The 19,142-nt window shown below is 37.3% G+C and overlaps 2 protein-coding genes across 6 annotated transcripts in view; one reads left to right on the forward strand and one right to left on the reverse strand.

Moving 5' to 3' along the window:
* Nucleotides 1-8,821, reverse strand: part of LOC112553744 — a 78,639-nt gene extending 69,818 nt beyond the window's left edge. For both annotated transcript variants that reach the window (XM_025221160.1, XM_025221159.1), the window contains exons 1-10: nt 8,558-8,821; nt 7,903-8,011; nt 4,892-5,136; nt 4,120-4,314; nt 3,649-3,787; nt 2,952-3,151; nt 2,118-2,322; nt 1,602-1,717; nt 1,218-1,481; nt 77-165 (exon numbers count right to left, since the gene is read on the reverse strand). In XM_025221160.1, the coding sequence (XP_025076945.1) occupies nt 77-165; nt 1,218-1,481; nt 1,602-1,717; nt 2,118-2,322; nt 2,952-3,151; nt 3,649-3,787; nt 4,120-4,314; nt 4,892-5,136; nt 7,903-8,011; nt 8,558-8,621 (1,626 nt within the window). In that variant the 5' untranslated portion in view covers nt 8,622-8,821. The remainder of the gene's footprint in view (nt 1-76; nt 166-1,217; nt 1,482-1,601; nt 1,718-2,117; nt 2,323-2,951; nt 3,152-3,648; nt 3,788-4,119; nt 4,315-4,891; nt 5,137-7,902; nt 8,012-8,557) is intronic.
* Nucleotides 8,822-9,427: 606 nt separating this feature from the next.
* Nucleotides 9,428-19,140, forward strand: LOC112553698 (dolichol kinase-like). 4 transcript variants are annotated; one of them, XR_003097097.1, is made up of 13 exons: nt 9,429-9,773; nt 10,029-10,107; nt 10,239-10,330; nt 10,816-10,986; nt 11,144-11,319; nt 11,821-11,868; nt 12,122-12,307; nt 12,776-13,003; nt 13,317-13,476; nt 14,491-14,592; nt 15,049-15,126; nt 15,633-15,833; nt 16,015-19,140. XR_003097097.1 is itself a non-coding variant. In XM_025221087.1 (12 exons), the coding sequence occupies exons 1-12, from the start codon at nt 9,644-9,646 to the stop codon at nt 15,761-15,763; spliced, it is 1,581 nt and encodes a 526-aa protein (XP_025076872.1). In that variant the 5' UTR covers nt 9,429-9,643; the 3' UTR covers nt 15,764-19,140. The 4 variants fall into 4 exon arrangements, 3 of the variants coding, with proteins under 3 accessions (XP_025076874.1, XP_025076872.1, XP_025076873.1); XM_025221087.1 differs by having other exon boundaries at nt 15,633-19,140; XM_025221088.1 differs by having other exon boundaries at nt 9,682-9,805; nt 15,633-19,140.
* Nucleotides 19,141-19,142: the final 2 nt, after the last annotated feature.

Here is a 19,142-nt window from a genome sequence, read left to right on the forward strand (position 1 = left end):
GATACTGATGTGTCTTATTCTGGCACACAACAATAAAGTTTTATTTATGGAACTTGAACACAAAACAACAACTGACCGACTTGCAGGTTTCCATCCCTCTTCCATCTTGATACTCTCCAGCTGGACAAGGGGTGGGGCTGCTCGTGCGATTAGTGCATTTCTCTCCTGAACCAGATAACTCAAGCTTACTGGGCTATTCAGATGGTACAGCAATGATAGTTATTTAATTACGAGTGACAACATAGCGTTGTCATTTGTTTTTCACAAAATGCTCTGGAACATGAGGTCGTGATCTCTTTTTAATATACAGATGAGAGCTGCAAAGGCTTATCAAGTAAACAGAAAAGAACAATCTGCATACATTTTCAAAATTATTACCTTTAAAGATAGTATCCCAGTCTTTAAAAACAGAGACAAAACCAAAGATGAACTAAAGGGCAGAATGTTTTAACTGAAAGTCCTGGTGGCCCTTTCAAATCTTTCTTATATTTTTAAAATGTTGTGTCTACAGCAGCTTTGAAGTAGTTATAAGAAATATGGTTCAGCATGAAATATTGTCCATACATGTGCATGTGCACACACACATATTATATATAGAGAGAGCGCTTTAGTAGTGTACTAATTAGTTATTTCTTTTTTTTTGTAGAGGGTAGTAATCGAATGGCTCCCAAAACTGTCCCTTTCTCACGTCTGCTGCTTATGTGATAGCCAGCCTTGAACTGTCCCACCAGTGGCTACTGGACCTATTGATACACCCAAACTTATGAAGTCACCCCCTGACCCACTTGGGAAGGCCATGACCAGAGAGTGTGAGATGGGGATGGCCTCTACCATCACAGAGAGCAGGGAAAGGGTGAACTGCGTAACCAAGCCATGGGAAAAGGGGAAAAGGTTGCTGGAACATTCAATGGGGATAGAATAAGTAGCATAGCTTTAGAGTTGAAGGAGGCTTTTTGAATTTGGAAATGAGAGTGGAGAGAAAGCAGGCCAGCCTCTGAGTGAAACTCTGAATAAAATCTATAGTTATGCAGCAGTTCCATCTTTGTTGTGTTCTTGTGCGACTAGCCCACCCCTACGTAGCCATCAGGGACCAATGTGTTGGTTACAATATTTCTGCTCAGTCACTCAGTCCATATCGTTTTGACAAAGTGAAAAATGACAAAGCAAGCAAGTAACAAGTAAGCAACATCATCCTGTCATCACACACATTTCTTTACCTTGCCCGCACTCTGTGCAGGATGTCTGACCACTGGATGTTTGATACCATCCTGCAGGACAAGCTATGGCCTGTACCATTCCACTGTCAGGACACATGTGACCAGGGGGACAGCTGGTGCATGTGAGGCTAGCATTGCTGGCATAGGTACCAGCAGTACACAACTGCGGCAACTGACTTTTGTTGGAACAGGAATAGCCACCAGGGCAAGGGAGGCAACTTGTTGCCCCAGCCTGTGAATAGTACCCATTGTCACATTCCATTTCTGCACACAAAAAATTGTTCATTTATACACACAGTACTTTGCAAAAAAAATTTGGCTGACTATAATATTATTGGATTTCATGCCTGATAAAAAAAAACAAAAAAAACAAAGTCAGCTTACCTGTGGAGGTCGTGGGGCACTGGTAACCAGCAGGACACAATGTGCAATTGCCTGCTCCTGCAGTGGTCTTAAAATAGCCAGAGTTGCACTGAGTGCATGACATTGCCAATCCATGACTGAAACACAAAATTAGATCAACAAGGCATAAATTTTACAACCTTAGTTTATATGGATTTGACAGGGAAAATACTTTTGACTACGCATCCTCAACCTTCTACAGGAATTTATAATTACACACACACATTTCCACATTCTAGTATCTGAAATTATAAACAGATCTTCTGTTCAAATAAACTTAATTTCACAATTATTTTCACAAATTATCAGCAGTATTTCTGCAATAATAATAAGAACAACAACAACTTTGTACTAATGTGCCTCTTTTTTCCTAACTGACAGATCCATTTTTTAGTAGCCTGCAGCACATGGTGTGTTTTAAGGAACCCATGAGAGTGTTGTGTTTTTATGGTGGGATCAGGAAAGCAACCCACATCTATCCTGTTACAAGACACATACCTGTATTCTCCAGGCCCACAGTCTGTAGGTCCAGAATTTTTTGCAGCACAGTATTTACCAGCAGGACAAGGGGTGCAGGTGGCAGAACCAATGGAAGCAGCATAATATCCATCTGAACATACCACACAGATGGTGGTCCCCTCTGGACTGAACTCACCTTGCAGGCATTCTATGGGCGTGGAGGCAGGGCTCACACACTTATAACCTGCAAATATGCAATCAGACAGCCTGAGAACACCACAACCACTCACATCACTAGTGCACAGTAGAATAGTTAGAAAGTAGACAAGCCGCACAGCATTTTATGGTGTTTGCATCCTAATAAATATTATGTATATATGTTACAATCGGAGTTTAGTATATTAGTGAGAGAAGACATTACATGCATATTCTAGCAAGGGAATTGTACAAACTACAGATCATGCTAATAAACCATCAAATCCCAAACATCACAGGAGTGCTGCTTGTGATAAAGAAAAAACTTTTATCTCAACCAGTAAACAAGTTATACAGATAGTAAAAATGCAGCATTAACCTTCAAAATGACACACTGAGAAAGAAAATTTATCCCCCCAACCCAAAAGGAAAAAAAATATTGTTTTGCAGTTAACAATTAAGTAAAGCTCCATGGACATGCTTGTTTACTCTTTGTTTTCTGATGGATAAGTCACTTATTCCTTATTTACCATTTTTTGTAAACCTAGCTTTCTTACTCACAGATTACATCCAACCATGCAAGTGCATGGCAACTAACTATGCGGCAAACAAAAAGACTAATGAGCCCTCCATGTGTAAGTATAGCTTTCCATAAATTTGTAGAGATAGATCACAGACCTGCAGGACAAGGCTTGCATGAAGAAGAGCCTGAAGTGTTGGTAAATGTTCCATTAGTGCATGGATCCTGCATAGACATGCCCTCTGATGGACATTGGTATCCAGAGTTACATGGGCGGCAAATTACTGAACCTTCAGCTGAATAACTACCTGCTGGACACTTTTCTGGAGTAGTGGTTGTGCTGTTTGGACAGGCATGCCTGTGCAAAGAAAGAAACTATGTTACATTAAAGGATGAAAAGAAAAAGGTACAGTGAAAAGCAACGATCTAAAGACTTAAGGAAACAGAAACACATTTCTCAGAGTTTGTGACTGGAATTTTTTGTTTACATAACATGTTTCCCCTGTAGCCCTACTTTAGAAACACATTTTTGAAAAACAGTTTCAGGTAAACCGATATGTGCAAGTTTTCCAAAAGAACATGGTGTCTGAAGGCAAGGAAAGTTCATTTCTGCTAACTTTGATAATAAAAGCTCTTTTAAAATTATACTTTTGTTACATTTTGCTACTTTTTAAAAAAAGGCCCAAAATGTGGCCACCTGATGAAGATATTTTTCATGAAAGGAATCTGATCACTGTGTTATGTCCAGCATATTCTTCGTGAAGGGAAGGTGATTGCTGTGAGTTCACCCTGCATACTCTTTATGAAACATTTAAAGTATGTTGTGACTCAATGTGAAAAAATCAAACTTGATACCCTGCTGGACAGATTGTGCATGTGACTGCTCCAGCACTGCTGTATTTGCCCATGCCACAAGGTGTCTGAGTTGTAGCCGTACAGAACTGTCCAGCTGCGCACTCCATACAAGATGATGCCCCAGTAGATGAAAAGTAGCCTGTAAAGCCCAAATCTTCATGTGTAACTGTATGTTTTACTAGCAATATAGTAACATTCACATAAGGACAAGGTTTTGAAAGTCTGTTTTTAAATTTGCAGCTTCTTCATGGATAGAACATTAGAGCAACAAATATTACCGAATATTATCACACTATTTTAAAAGTCCACCCCAAGACCATGAATATAAGGATAAATAAAACATGCAATGAAAGTATAGCTTTTTTCTATTGTCTTTAATAGTAACATTAGCTTTAGGTAAAGATTATGGATGTAGACATTTGTTAAGTTGTTAAAGACTTTAAAATACAGAAAGTTTCCTCTTCAGAGTACCTGTGTTGCATGCTGTGCAGTTGATGGCGCTATCTGGTGAGAAGTGGCCAGCACTACATAAAGCTGCTCTTGTTGGGTCTGAGCACTCACTGCCGGCAGGGCATTTGACACACGATGAATCCCCTTCTGATGCCTGATACTCACCACTAGGACATGGGATTGGGGCAGCCATTCCTTTACTTGGACACTTATAGCCTGACATAATGCCACAAGCACACATTTACAAGATTCTGCAAAGTAATGTCACTTCATGTCAAAGTAACTAACCTGAACACATAAACATTGGGGTGCACCTAGCAGGAGGTTGTGTGTATGGTACTCTCTGTCCCCTCTGGACCTAGAAAAGGTCTGCTCTCTTAACACCCAACAGATATAAAAACCCTGATTATATATAATTTGCTGCCAGCTTAAATCCTCAATGTAAAGTATATCCTAAGCATCTAGTTTGATCTCTAAAATACTAAATTTTGAAAAGTATGTTTTGTAGTGTTTATAAAAGAACTGGACCTAACTGTTCCCATGCATATTGCCAACAAAACAAAAGATAATCTTGTCATTATCCTAGCAGACCTCTGTATCTTTACAAGTTGCTTGAAGTCATAGGAAGATGGGAAAGTGTAAGTTCATTGGAGAGTCAACTAAGCTTATCATAGTGGAGCTAAATCCAATGGCACATCAGGTACGGACAACATCACTTCCTGCCACATGGACTTCTATAATACAAAATAGTTACAGAGTTTAGAAAACAATAAATAGTTAAAAAACTGCTAACCTTTGGGACAGGTGACACATGCAGGATCAGTTGTTCTTCTGTAGGTTCCAGCAGGACATGTTTCACATGCTGTGTGATTACTATTAGAGACTTCACCATCTGGGCACAGCTGACAGGTAGAGGCCCCATCACTGCTTATCTGATTGCTGGCACACACCTGACATTCTGATAAAGATGTGGAACCATTTTTCAGGTTGTAAGTTCCAGCAATACATGGGGTTGCAGTATCTGCAGTGCCATCACAACTGAAAGAAAAAAAAAGCAATACAAGACATTCTACTTTGGGAAAATACACAGCCTTTGAAACATCTCAAGGATATGGATACCACAACAGTCTAATACGCTTTTTATCAAATGTCAGATTCACTTATAAAAAAGAAAGTTGTCTTCAAGTCTTTGAAAGAAAACTGCAATTGAACATTTGCTGTTTCTCAATTATCAGCACTTTTAATTTTTCAGGAATTATCACATTCAACAAATGCAAGTCTGCAAAAAGCAAAACCCACATAGTAAAGCCAATACAGTTGTCTGCATTTACGATTCTACGCCCTTACCCTCACCCAGTATACCTCCTATAAGTAAGCTAATCTGGAGTTCTCAAGTGAGAAAAAAAACTTCATTAAATGGTCCTGATGCCTATCAGAAATATCAGCTTGATATTCTCAAAATGGAGCAATAATTTTTCAAAGCAACTACATGTATCAGGTGGTGTTTCCATAATGGTGTGGATTAAGTTCAGCTTTAATGTTCAGATTGGTATTGCACTGATAACATAAAGCACTCCTGATCGAAGCCCTAGCGCTAATCAGTCTTGTTTCAGAGAAAAGGAATAAAACACGATGTGAGGAATTAAAACACCTGACGAGTAAGATCCATAAATTTCATTGAAAATTCTCTATGGGAATTTAAAGATCTTACTTGTTGGGTATTTTAACTCCTCACATCATTTGTTAATTTTTTTTCCTTTTTTGTCTCTTAGAAATCTGCATTTTAGCCGACCCTACTTTATTTCAAAAGTAGTTGGAGCCAGTCAACTTGCAGGAGCCATGTATCTCGGGAATGGATATAATGCTCTGCTAAGTAGGACCCATCACCTTATGTTCTGTGGTGAGTGGGTAAAGTGAAGAGATACACCTTGCAGCAACTGAGGTTTTTATACTGCTTTACCAAGCATCTAATAGCAGCAGAGGCTTATTCTGGTCTACTAAGTAAGACCTGTCACTTGTCATCAAATGAGCTATCACTGTTTGTACTGCTCTGCCAAATAAATAAGGTGCTGGAATCATTGGTTGGTTGGTTTGGCGGGAGTTTCCACCTGGAGGGGATTTTGCACTATGGAGAGGGAGAGGGGAGAAACTGATGTATCCTGAGAAGACACCACCCCTACAAACAGGTGTCACATACAGCTAGAGTGTCGCAAGAGGCAAACTGAACCCAGGGCTTTGATCAATAAACTATTTTAATTGTTGTTGCTAGCAAAGATTTCTAAACGTTTTATGGGTATGTTGACATTTGCAACTGAATGTAAATTCCTCCTCATACATGTATTGTTAAACTTTCACCAATACTGCCGTAAGGTAGGGGAGTAGGAGTCGCTATAAACATTCAAACTATAAACATTCAACAACCACATGCTAAATGTCTTTTAACAAAATCATGATTCAGTCTAGTACTGAAATCTTATTAAATATTAAATCTATGATGACAGTTCCAGTGATGTTAACCTATGCTTTACAATGAACTCACAAATTCATGGTTCAGCAAACATATAAACATGGAATCACATTTCTAGAGTAACTGATCCAGGAGATGTTTTGATTGTAACTTAATCTGCTAACAGTTGGACAAGTGAATTAATAGAAGGGGATGGGTGGGAATTTCTGAAAGGTTGTCTCCCATTATACTACTTTTGCTTCTGACAGTTTGATGAATCTCTTCCATTCTAAGACTGATGTTTGTTGTATAATGGGAAACAATCGTTGCTAGTTCTCCCTAACTCTCACATGGGCTTAACGATCATTTCAGCAAAAGCTGGGTAAGATCTCACACACCTCTCAGATGAATTACACACCAGTGCTGGCACTGTGCCAGAAACCTACCCTCCTCAAAGCTCAGTGAATAGTGTTTCTTTACAGTTTGAAAGCCCTCCTACGAAGCAGGATGTGTCTCTGCATAATATGGCTTTTCACAAATACATTTTTTGTTGTTGATCAGCATGAGTACTATCGCTGGAATGAGGGGATTCAATACAAGCATTATACACTGTGGAATCAATAAGTCTTTATACATTGAAACACATCTATAGAGTAATAGAGTAACGGAGAGATTGTTAGGAAAAGTTGTTCTTGCACCTATTCCAGACCTCTGATGATCAGTAGGAATATGTATTATCTAAAAATGATGACAAAAGTGCCTGAGAAATGAGTGCGATTAAAATGACAAGAAGTGGGTAAGGTTCCAAGAAATCAGATTACTGTGAATAGTCATGTGTGTCAAATGCTGTACATGGGTTACATGTATGTGCATGCACGTGTGAGAGTGCATAATGTAATGGAACTTATTTTATCTTCTCTCTATATCAGACACTTTAAAGTAGCTGATCTTAATCATAGATTACTTTCTTTTTTACCACTGCTACCTGTCCACCAACCCTTAATGAATCTGTAAGACTTCTTACATGAAAGTCTATTTAAACAAGTAAGACAAACATAAGATTTCTTGCAATGTTTTCTTGTTCCAAGCATTAATAAAGATGTGAAAATATCTTTGGTCATTTTACCTTAGTAGGAAAGTATACTTTTTGACAACTTTTTTTGACAAAGTCATGATAAGAAAAAAAAGTATGCATATACATTCATGGGAGATAATATTTACTTTGGAATGATAACATCTCAATAGTGAGAAATTATAAAAGTTGATGACAAATACATCTCATCTAAGAAAAGTTTATCCATAGCTGTTGGTTGTAAAGTACAGGATATAGAGTTTTTATCTGGTAGCGGTATACTTACTAATAACCAGGTGGGCATATATGACACTGTCCAGAATCAAAGTACTGTCCTGACGTGCAGTCTACGATGCAATCCACTGTGCAGTTACAGGACTGTTCATAAGATGGGTCTGAATGGAACAGATTTGACAAAAAAAAAATTCATCTTTTCAGTATGCAACCACTAAAAGCAAAAAAGTACCTATTAACTGATCCACCCATCTCATCAGCAAAACAATCCTTGTTTGTATATTTCATAGAAAAAGATTGGAAAAATTTATCTAACTTAAAACATTTCATTCCATACATTTACAGTGCGCAGGCATGCGCTTGGCTGTGTGAGTGTAATGATTTACACTGCCCATGACAATCAACAGCATAACAACTTATTATAAATACTGACATGCAATAAAGAACTAAAATCAAACACATCACTTAATGATCATGCAAGTAATTGTAGTGTCAGTTATGGTTTGCATTATAAGAACTTTTCCTCCTATATATATATACTTGTACGTAAACAGGGCAAATGGATTCAATGCTCAATGAATATATACGCACACAGAAATGAAACCAAACTATAGACGTTAGACCCAACTACAGTTCAACGATTGATCATTTAACAATCCGCAACATTTAAACTTTGTTAACAGGTCCAGCTTCTTGCATCTTCCTACCTGCAGCCAACAATAAGACGATAACAAGCAAAGTGAAAGAATGGTCACACGATCGTTGTTTCATTGCTGGGATCTCTTTTCAAGCTTTTTTTGACGGAAATGAAAAATCTAATGCTGTCTGTCATCTGCTGGCTTTAACATCGCGACAGTTGTTGCAGCTTTTCCGCTTTTCAGTCGAGGGCCTTTGGGCTGCAGCAATGGGGAGACTTTGACGAGGGGTTTACGGTGTTTGCCTTTCTGTTCGGTCTGTGAGCGATGGCGGGTGTGACAGGCAACCAATCAGAGAAAGGATTAATGACGTCATGGCGTGGTGTTGCCTGGCAATATACACTACTCTCGGTGACCCCCCTTTTTAACACACACAAGCACACTCACGTATACGGCATCACTGCCATCTGTCCTCTACATCTTTCATTCAGCTCCGTGAGCAGTATAAATCCTATAATAATAATAATAATAATAATAATAATAAATAATAATAATAATAATAATGTGAGCTTCTATAGCGCGGTATCCCAGCCAAAGCCATGCAGGCTCAACGCGCGTTACAAACAAATATACAAGACAAAATTCCTGTGGCTCTGTGGAGTTATTACAGATGGATGGATGGGAGTGTGTTCAAGCGTCTGCGTGTAAATAATAATTTTATAGTCTGTGCAGGAAGAGAAACACGAAGATGCTGAGTGGTTTCAGAATGAAATTCAATGGAAACTGCCTGAGAATGTGTGGAGGATCCATGTGACAAGCACGTATAATTAACGACTTAACAATAGAACCCAAATCATGCTGATAAAACAAGGAGATAAAAAAAAAACAAAAAAAAAAAAAAAACAAACAAATGAAGGCGAAACTGAAATTAAAACCCCTTAATATTTTTCTGATGGCGGAAGGCCTGTAAATTATTGTTTACCGCCTGCTTGTCGACGTTTTACGACGGATTCAAAAACTCTTTAAAGGGAGATAATTCTTAGTCGTTTCGCTTCTTGTCAAAACCAAAATGAGAACATCGCACTGCAGCATTGGTTCTACGTACTTAAAACTCTGTAGTTACTTAATTTACAGTTGTAATCTGCATTAAGGTTTACAATGATGATCTTATGTAATAGACTAACAGGAGAGGATTGGCTGATTATCATCCTGGTGACCAAGGTTTTAGGAGGCCTGCTTCTTCAGTCTTGGAATGTAACCCATGAATGGACATACCATTGCCTCGCTGGTACTTGAACACAAATAGTGTGATAAATAAATGTAAATGACAGACAAGTTATATATTTAACTGTAAGTTGCTTGCAGTCACGTTGAAGACGATGAGTTTAATGTGATGCTTATTGCACATTCAAGAATATTGGAAGAATTAATGTACTTTCCTGACAAGGTTCATTGGAATATTTTGATGTTTATTTGTAATGTTTAGTCCGTAATAAATACTAAAAAAATGAAAAAGGCTTTTGATATGCTTTCATTGTTGCAGGATCTCTCGTACTTCAAGTGTTGTCAATCATATTCTTTTCTTCGCCAAAGAATGGACACAAAGGAAGTGACACATTTAGGTAGGAGAAAAGTTACACCGAAATCAGGGGTTTGTTCTCCCATGTTTAAAACATTTATACTTCTGTAAGAGACCAAAAGGGAAAGTTTACTGATGCTAGTCTTTTGTGTGTGTGTTGCTATTTTGTTTCAGAACTGCTGAACAGTCTGGAATATTTTGCATCTTGCTGGTTCCCCTGTGTTTTCTTGCAGAAATTTCTTATACTGCAAACAACTGTTCATCATGTAAGATGAGTTTATTAACATTTATAAATGTTCTTTATTTCTTTGTTTAAAAAATCCATTATGCTACAGCTGCAGTTCTTTTGAAACTTCTTTAATTTTCTTTTTTTAGGAGGGGAGGGGATTGACTGTATATGATTTCAAAATGCTAGAACACTCTAACTGTTTTAATGATATATGAAAAATATTAGTGTACTTTTAAATAAATCAGGAAATTTTTGTCTTATATTTTAAATGAGTGATGATTAATTATTATTTATTTCATTAACAATTTATAACAATATTTAACCTTTTAGTTTTCTCATTGGGCTAGTCATTTGCCCCAAAACCATATTGCTCCACTGCCTGGGACTGAGATGATTTGATTTGGACAGTGGGGCAATTCAGTTTTGGAGCAAAATGACCAGTGACTGTGAGTGCATGTGTATCTGTGGGTGTGCATCTACGCTTTCCCTCACTCAGAATCATTTGTACTGATATTGATTTAGGTCATTCCAGGGTAGAAGAGGTATCATTTCTACTAGCCTGCAGTAGCATAATGCTGATGTTGTCCTCAAGAATGCTTCCAAGTCTTAACAGTGTGCATTCAAGTGGGTTTATACAGACTGCATTCAGTTTGTCTTCAGGTCTTGTTCTCCTTCCAGTTGTCTTAACTACAGGTTAGTCATGAGTTCAGTTCCTTTGTCTGTATTGTTATTCATCAGTAGATTGGAGGGGACTTTGTTTTAAAAAAATATTGCATGTAACCTTGCAGTTCATATTCTCTTGAATATGTCCCTACACAAAGAAACACAAAAGGTTCTTGTTTATTTGCAGGCAGCAGTATCATGGCCATTTCTTTTGGCATTGCTGTTGTAGTGGCTATGGTCACACATCTTCCCAGACTGTGCCCAAAATCCTTTACATTTGGGGAGTTGTGTGTTGTCTGTCATCTGGCTGGGGATTTTGTGTGGAGAAGCATGAGGTGGTTGACTGAATTCATTTCTAATCAGGTGTGACATTCTTTCATCTCATTTATACATTAATAATTCTAAGTTTGATTACAAAACTAATTTCATGTTTTCCTCTGCACCTCACTGTCATTTTAGTGCACATTGTATTTCAAAAGACATACTGGAAATTTTTATATACTTATTTCTTTTGAGATTTGACCAGAGAAAGAAACAGCATTCACTAAACTGTTTCCCTGTATATCTTACCAAGATTAAAACAGCATCAACATTTCAAAAAATAAATGTCGTTCTGGAAAGTTAACACTTTTAGTGCTTCCAGTTCTCCCTGTGGAGTAACAACTGGTGAGATAAGGGCTGATTTCAAATATTTATAGATCTATACAGAGTACAGAAGTGTGTGTTCACGTGCGAGTTGAGTAAGCATCTAAGAAGTAAATGAAATATTTGGATCTCTTTGAAACAAGGGTTTTTTAAAAATCTTTTTTCACAATAAAATTTCAGTGCCTGTTATGCAGCCATTTTTTGTGATTTTTATTACAGGGGAGACCACCAATTTCAGAAGAGGCTTGTTTGTATGTTTTAATTTCAGTGAGTGAAACTTTTAAAAGTTTTGTTCTGTCATGACTATCAAGTTTGACAAACTGCTAACTTTTTACATCCATTGAATTGTGGAGAACGAGGATCGGTTGATTAAATTTCTGTGATAAAAAAGTATGACTGCAATTTAAATTGATAAATAATGTTGATAATAATGATTTGGTTTTGGTTTTAAAGATTTGTTTTCATTTTGATTTGGTTCTAACCACAATTGTATATCTTTGCATTTCTGATCTTTTTTCAGGTCATTTGTATATTTGTTGCTTTTGCAACAATCACCATACTGTTGGTAAAACCGGTGAAAAATATATTGTTTTTCATTCTGCTGTATTGTATTTTCACACTAATGGGATTTGGGACATATTGTCTTATTACAAATCTGAACCCAGCTGTTTGGCTTTTGCAGTTTGTCTTCACCAGGCAAGAAAGGGTGAGTTTCAGAGGTCAACAGTAAGAAATAACTGTTGATAATTGTACATTAGCCTGGTTGTGTACTTTGGCTTTGCCTGAATCTTGTTCATTTTGATCAGTTGTAAATTTTCAAAACAATCTCACAACTGGTAAGATTGGTAAATATGTTATTTGGTTTACTTAAGATAGCTCGAATAATAGTAAGCATGCAAAAGAAAAAAGATGATTCATACATGCTAGCGAAAAAGCACAGTCCTGTTCTCCATTATCTTTAAAAAAAAAAAAAAACATTTTTTTTTGTTTAGATCATCACTCTCTTGGCCTACTTAGATTTTAGTTCATGTAAAATGTTCCCATAAGGATTCACATTACACTTTTCCGATTATTCTTTCATTTTTGCTTATGACTCTTTTTTCTGTAGCTAGACCTATATCCACAAAACTAAACTGCAAACTACTTTTTAATGTCATGAGGAATATTTCACCAGTTGCTTCTTTTGGGCTGGTGGGTGCTGCTGACTGTGGTGACAGCTATGGGTGTATGCCTTTACCCCACCTTAGCAAAGAAGACAGGGACCGTTGACAAAGCTTCAACTGCCATGCGCAAGTGCTTTCATCTTGTAGTGGTTGCAGTGTATGTTCCAGGACTGGTGCATGATCCTGCCTTTCTCCTACTTGCTTCAGTTGTTGCCTTGGCTGTGTTGGCCTTACTTGAGGTGGGTGGTGATATCAGTCAACAAATGAAATTAGTGGTTCTACTCTCTTTCATAAATATGTTGATATATATGCAAGAAAATCTGAGAGAAATGCTGCAAATATCCATAAACATCATGGTAGTGCATGAATACATAAAACTAACTTTAAAATGCAGTTTTGTCTGTATTGTGACAAATAATCTTATTGTCTATATTTGGTTTATCTAGGAGTATATACATAATGCACACTATTTTTTTTGTCTATTTTTTTGCATGAATTAGAAATGATTCAGTCTTGTGCAGATTTACAAATATTTGTGTTGTTCCTGTTCAGACAGCTCGCGTGACTCGTGTAAAATGGCTGGGCACTACCATAGATATTGCCTTTCATGTTTTTACTGACAGTCGTGATCAGGGCCCTGTACTCTTGACACACATCTATCTGCTGGTGGGACTGTCAGTTCCTCTTTGGCTCTCATGCAATATAAATAACAGTAAGCAGGACATTTTTTTTACATTTCTTGCTGAAAGGTTATGATTTTAATTGATAAAATGATAACTGATCAGGAAAATTAAGAAGTGCTTTAGGATTTTTAAGATGTCAAAGAAAACCCAAGGGCTAAACTTGTCATGAAATGGCTTCATTGCTCACAATATGTCAAAGATTCCTTATACTGACCAGAACTGATATAACAATAATTATAAAGTCGATTTGTATCGCACCACCAATAAATGCGGGCTCAAAGTACTTTACTAAAAAGAACCACACACAAACATAATGATAAATGCTGGTCTCAAAAACAATAAGTTTCAGTGTTTTTATCGTTATTCACACTCACCCCCTTCCCGCCAGCACTGGACTTTGAAGTTGATCATCGCAAAGCAAGGATTGGTTTAAGCAATGTCTTGAATTTCATATGTAGGCCAGTAAAAAAGAAAGATTCCTCGGAATACCAAAGTAGAAGTTTAGAATCCTGACCTTGAAGAAGTGAAGGCAACAGCAGTTACATGCAAGAAGCAAGACGAAGGATCAAACAAACACATCTATCACCAGACGTCATTGTTGAGGCATATAGATCCAGAATCATCAGAAAGTGTAGCAATGTACGTAGTTCATAAATCAAAAAATGGAAAACAGCATGGTCCACAATGTCTGAACAGATAAAAGTGTCAGCGAAAGAGGCGCAGAATCCTGTACAGTCAAAAATCCAAAGCAATATGACAAAACAAAGAGTAGGAGGAAACAAATCATTAGTGGAAGAATATGTCTATTGTCAGAAATGATGCAGTACAACCAGTGAATAACAATCTATAGTGCAACAAACATCACAGATGAGTAGGAGGAACCAAAACTTGACATAGCTCCATGGATGAGAGAGAGCTAGCTAGTCCCCTCCAGCCAGTTAGGCAAAGGGATATCACTCTTATTATATGAAGGACTATGTAGCATTTTCACATATGTTTTTGCTTTATCATGAAAGTAAATGTGTTTTCATTTGGTTGCCCAGAAGCCATGTTATTACAGTTGTCCAGCGGGATCCTTTCACTTGGCATTGGTGACACTATTGCTTGTATTGCTGGTATGCGCTATGGACTGACCAAATGGCCAGGTATATTTTCATTATCGCTCTCTGAGAGTGTTTGTTATATGTATGCATAAATCTGTGGAGGTTTGTGTGTGTGGTGCATGTGTGAAAGATGACAGGAAGATGATTGTCTTCCATTTTATTTCCTATTTCGGTTTTTTTTTCAATATATCAACTATTTGATAAAGAAGGTTGGTCCTGACAGCCACAACTTTGAGTCAGTCTGCATCCCTTACCATTTAGTGCAAGTTGACAGTCTTTGCTCCTTATCATGCCACTATATCTCTGTGACACAAATGTCAGGTGCGAAGCAAGGGTGGCGACATAATCTGTATATAATCTGTAACTAAGAGTAACTGTGAGGGAAACCCTATCTGCCATAATGTGAGGAGAGGCAGGGCTTGCGAGATTATGGATGGGAAGATGATAAGTTGAGACTGTATATATGTTAAATCAGAGAGTTGTGTCAACTTTGTGCAGGCACATGCAAAAGTTTGCAGGGAACTGGTTTCTCAGTTACTGCACAGCTCATCTTCATCACTACAGGGTTATTTTTAGGTAGGCTTATACTGAATTTTTTGGTACAGAGCTTATAACGCAATGATTTGTTGCTATATTTGTTGTTTGTTTGCTATAAATTTTGCTTGGACCTTCTAAAAATCAACTTTACGAAAAAAAAGCAAATTCCAGACTCTCCTCAAGAGGCTGTGTAGGCCTATCTCACGGAATAGTAAGGAATTAACTCCTGCATAACCAGCAGTAGAGCTTGCAAGACTTACAAATATTATTGTTTAGATTAGCAAATACTCAGAAATTTTATTTTCATGAGGTAAAAAAAAGTGTTTTTGTAGCAGGGAAGTAGAATTTATTTTACTGATTATCTGTATAGATATACTATAGTCTATTCTGCTGTACCATAATAGGCTGTTTGCCAGTATGTGTTGATATGCTTACAAATTTGAATGCATGTTCATGTACATGTTTGCACAAGTGTGAAGGAGAGCATGAGATTGTGACTGGTATTCATAAGTACACATTGCTTTTTTCTTTCAATTTCTCAACAGGCTGGTTTGAATCATTCTCATGGTCGGGTGTGGTGTTTGCCGTAGTGGCATCATCTGTTTATGAAGCCTTAACTTCACAGATTGACAACCTGGTCCTTCCCTTATATACTTTGGCAGCCTTGCCAGTGTGACCTCTATCACAATAGCTAAGATGGCTTTGTGTTTCCATAGAGAAACTGATCAGTTTCTCTACAGAGCTACAGCAGCAGCATAACGCCCCAGTAATTTGCTAAGATGATGTCTTGGTACACAGTAACAATGAATGAGCTTCAGAGTTCTTCCTTTTTGTTTTTTTCATCCTAGTTGTTAACTGATAATTTCCTTATAACATTGTCTGAAAAAACAAATCTTATTTGCATTACCTTAGCATTTTCAAGACTGTAGTCTAACATCCAATATTCATGCATCAAGCAATTTTTATTTGTGGGGAACAGGGTAGCACCTGAAGATAAATGTGTTGAGTGTACAAAATGTGCGACATATAAACATTGACAATCCTCTGTATGCAAAAGATAGACATACATCTGATATACATGTTTGAAACAAGCAGAGTGTGAGCTGCTAATGCAATGATCACTCAGAAATGTGGGATGGAGTGGTTGGTGGGGGTGGGGGGAGTCGCCATTCTCGGTGGAGAAAATGTTTTTTGTCTTTCAGCGGTTGCTGATCATCAATGTACAGCAACAGGCAGCATGTTATGTGGTTTGTTGGCAGAAACTACAGTTCTGATTTGTGCTGCAAATCACAAAGACAAGAATGCTATGAATCAGTTGTTTTTAGTTTTTAAAGGTCTTTTCATTTTTTGTTTGCTATTATCTTACTTAACTATGTTTACTTATTGTCACATTATATATATCTTTATCCATTATTCATCAGACCAAATCCTTTAGCACCCGGCACAAGTCATCACTGAAAAAGTCATTAAAAAAAGTTAAGGTGGATTGCCTGTCTGATCATTCAAGGAAGAAAAGTGTTAACTCATTCAGTATGGAAGCATCGACACAACCGAGCTGTACTTGTGAGAATGTTCACATCTGTGGGTGCAAACTGTAGAGGAAGAGTTGAGCTCTCTCTAGTCACTGAATACATGAATGGTATAAAACTAGAAAAACATAACCTACAGGTCTGATAAAACATCTCTCCTGGGTGGTTCACTGGGATAGCAATTTCAAGATCTTTTAGTGTACATACATTGCCAATCAAAGAGATTAAAGTTGTGTGTAGATGGCTCTGTCAAAGCACAGTACAATCCAAATGTAGGCAACAGATTAATTAGTTCTGATTGTGGCTGATGACTTTAATAGTAAAACAGTACAAAATGTGGACATGACTGGTAGGGACATCGGATGTGTGAGCCTTCGAGTAGCCGTCTGCTTGTGCACAGAAATGAAGCGCAAAAAAACTCCTGTCTGCCATTTTTAAAAAGAACATTTTCACAAAATTAAAGCTTTAGTCACTTTATTACCAAAAAGAATGGCTATCATTCACATATTCGTTGTTGACATGACCGTGGAGTCCATGATCTTTGACAAATCAGCACAGGCCAACAAAAACGGAAGTTTACAATCCAAAATACATCAGCAGCTCCATATTGATTTCTGGTAGTGAAATGAATCTTCACATTTTTCCATGACATTTTTTGAGTTCAGTAACTTCTATGTGAAATAAATTCTCACAAATTTTTGTCTTCCATGGTTACTTTCAGTTCTAAAGGAGGGGTTTACATAATAGGAACTGGTATGCCTGTAAAAGACTGGACATGCCTCTTGTCCGGTGGATGCTCTTTCAAGCCAGGTTGTCTCCACTACTGTCTGCTTATTTCTGCAGGACCTGCTAATACGTTAACAATTAGAGGCATTTTCTAAGGGAGCAAAAAAAGGGTGACCAACACCAATACACTGATGTCTGCATACCTAAAAATGATCCAAGGGTAAGCACTAACTGCTGTTAGATAATTATCTTTCTCCGAGACCTGTGTAAGTAGAAAGCTGGCATCAGCTCACTAAACATTTACACACAGTAACAAAAATATCCTTCAAGGACAATCCTCTTTGCAATGCATTACCCAGCGATCATGCCTACCTGGCTATCCACATTCAACTTACTGATCACCCAACATGCCAAAGGTTAAATGGATGTGAAACAACACAAACTGACAGTTGTAGCAAAGTCTGCTGGTAAAGATTAAGACATGTGACATTGTGATGAAAGTGACACAAGTGATTAAGTTTCCAGACTGTATAAGTTTGCTGCAAATCACAGTGCTTTGGATACTGCAAACAAAAACATTTTTTTCAGCATCAACCTATGAGCAGATACAACAGCATTTACACTCTATTTGTACAAAGCAGCAAATAACATATCCCCCAAAATTATGGGATTTTCAAAATAATGATGAACAGTAAAGGTTTACAGTACTTGTGCATCAAAATTAAATGTTGAAAACTCTTGCTGCATGGCTACATACTTGCTGGAATAGCAGTAATAGAACTCATTATTGATAGAAATATTAAAGAACATATATTAATCAGCATACAAGTTATGCCTAAACAAGCTTGTGGAACTGCTTAGTGGCAATATAAATCTAGGAGGCAGAATTTGTCATGCCTAAACTATTATCCTTTAGGCTTTAGATTGTACAATGTGCAAAATACTTTTCTAAAATCTAAAACGCTCCCATAACAAGTGTAATAAAATTGTTGTCCATTTTCTGGCCAAGTGATGACATCCCTCTATTAAGGCTGAGAACTTAAGCAAATAAGTGAGAAATTTGCTGCTTTAGTAAAGGACAATAATAAGCTTCAGCAGGATTTCTAACTCATTACACCCTTTATTCATCTGTTGATCAAACATTACTTTTTGACAATCTTCAACTTAACTGTAAAGAGTTGAGAATTTGATTTTATTATAAACAGCAATTTTATACAGCTGATGTTCAGTCATACCAAAGAGAAATATTTTGTCACAAGTGACAACAAAAAAAGGCCTGCTCTGCCTACAAATGGTCTTACACGTTTTTTTTTTCACTGTACCATCTTCAGTTCAACAAGTTACAATCTGAACTACTGATGTCATGGAAAGCTGTGTTGCCCAGTCAGCAAGCTTACTTTTGTGACATTTTGTACAAAAACCATGGGAAACCACAGTGTTGGCAGGCTTGTATTTTGTGAATGGAACAGAAAAAGTTCTTCACTCAGAACTTTGGAATTTTTATCTAAAAATATTCCATTTGGGCTAGCCTTTAAGGGTGACACGTGTTCCCAATAGTTGAAGGGAATAGTGATGATACTTAAGTGACTAGACCTATAAAGTCCAGCACTTGGCTGTCATTCTGTATGAACAGACCATAATTTTTCTTTTAAATGGAGAAATGAGGAGGTGGGGGAGATGATCACATTATGAAATTATCGATGCCCTATTTTGGATATACAAGGTCTGCATCATTCATGGAACTGGTTGAAAAACATTTCAAAAAAGTCCAGTTCATTTAACTCAAGTAATGCTATAACG

Source organism: Pomacea canaliculata, linkage group LG13, assembly GCF_003073045.1.
Source record: "Pomacea canaliculata isolate SZHN2017 linkage group LG13, ASM307304v1, whole genome shotgun sequence".
NCBI lineage: Eukaryota > Metazoa > Mollusca > Gastropoda > Architaenioglossa > Ampullariidae > Pomacea > Pomacea canaliculata.

Excerpts from the sequence above, each read along its gene's own strand:
- LOC112553698 (XM_025221087.1), top strand. The coding sequence starts at position 9,644 with ATGATGATCTTATGTAATAGACTAACAGGAGAGGATTGGCTGATTATC. Across the intron at positions 11,320-11,820 it reads CTGAATTCATTTCTAATCAG|GGGAGACCACCAATTTCAGA; the intron begins GTGTGACATTCT and ends TTTTTATTACAG. Across the intron at positions 11,869-12,121 it reads GTTTGTATGTTTTAATTTCA|GTCATTTGTATATTTGTTGC; the intron begins GTGAGTGAAACT and ends ATCTTTTTTCAG.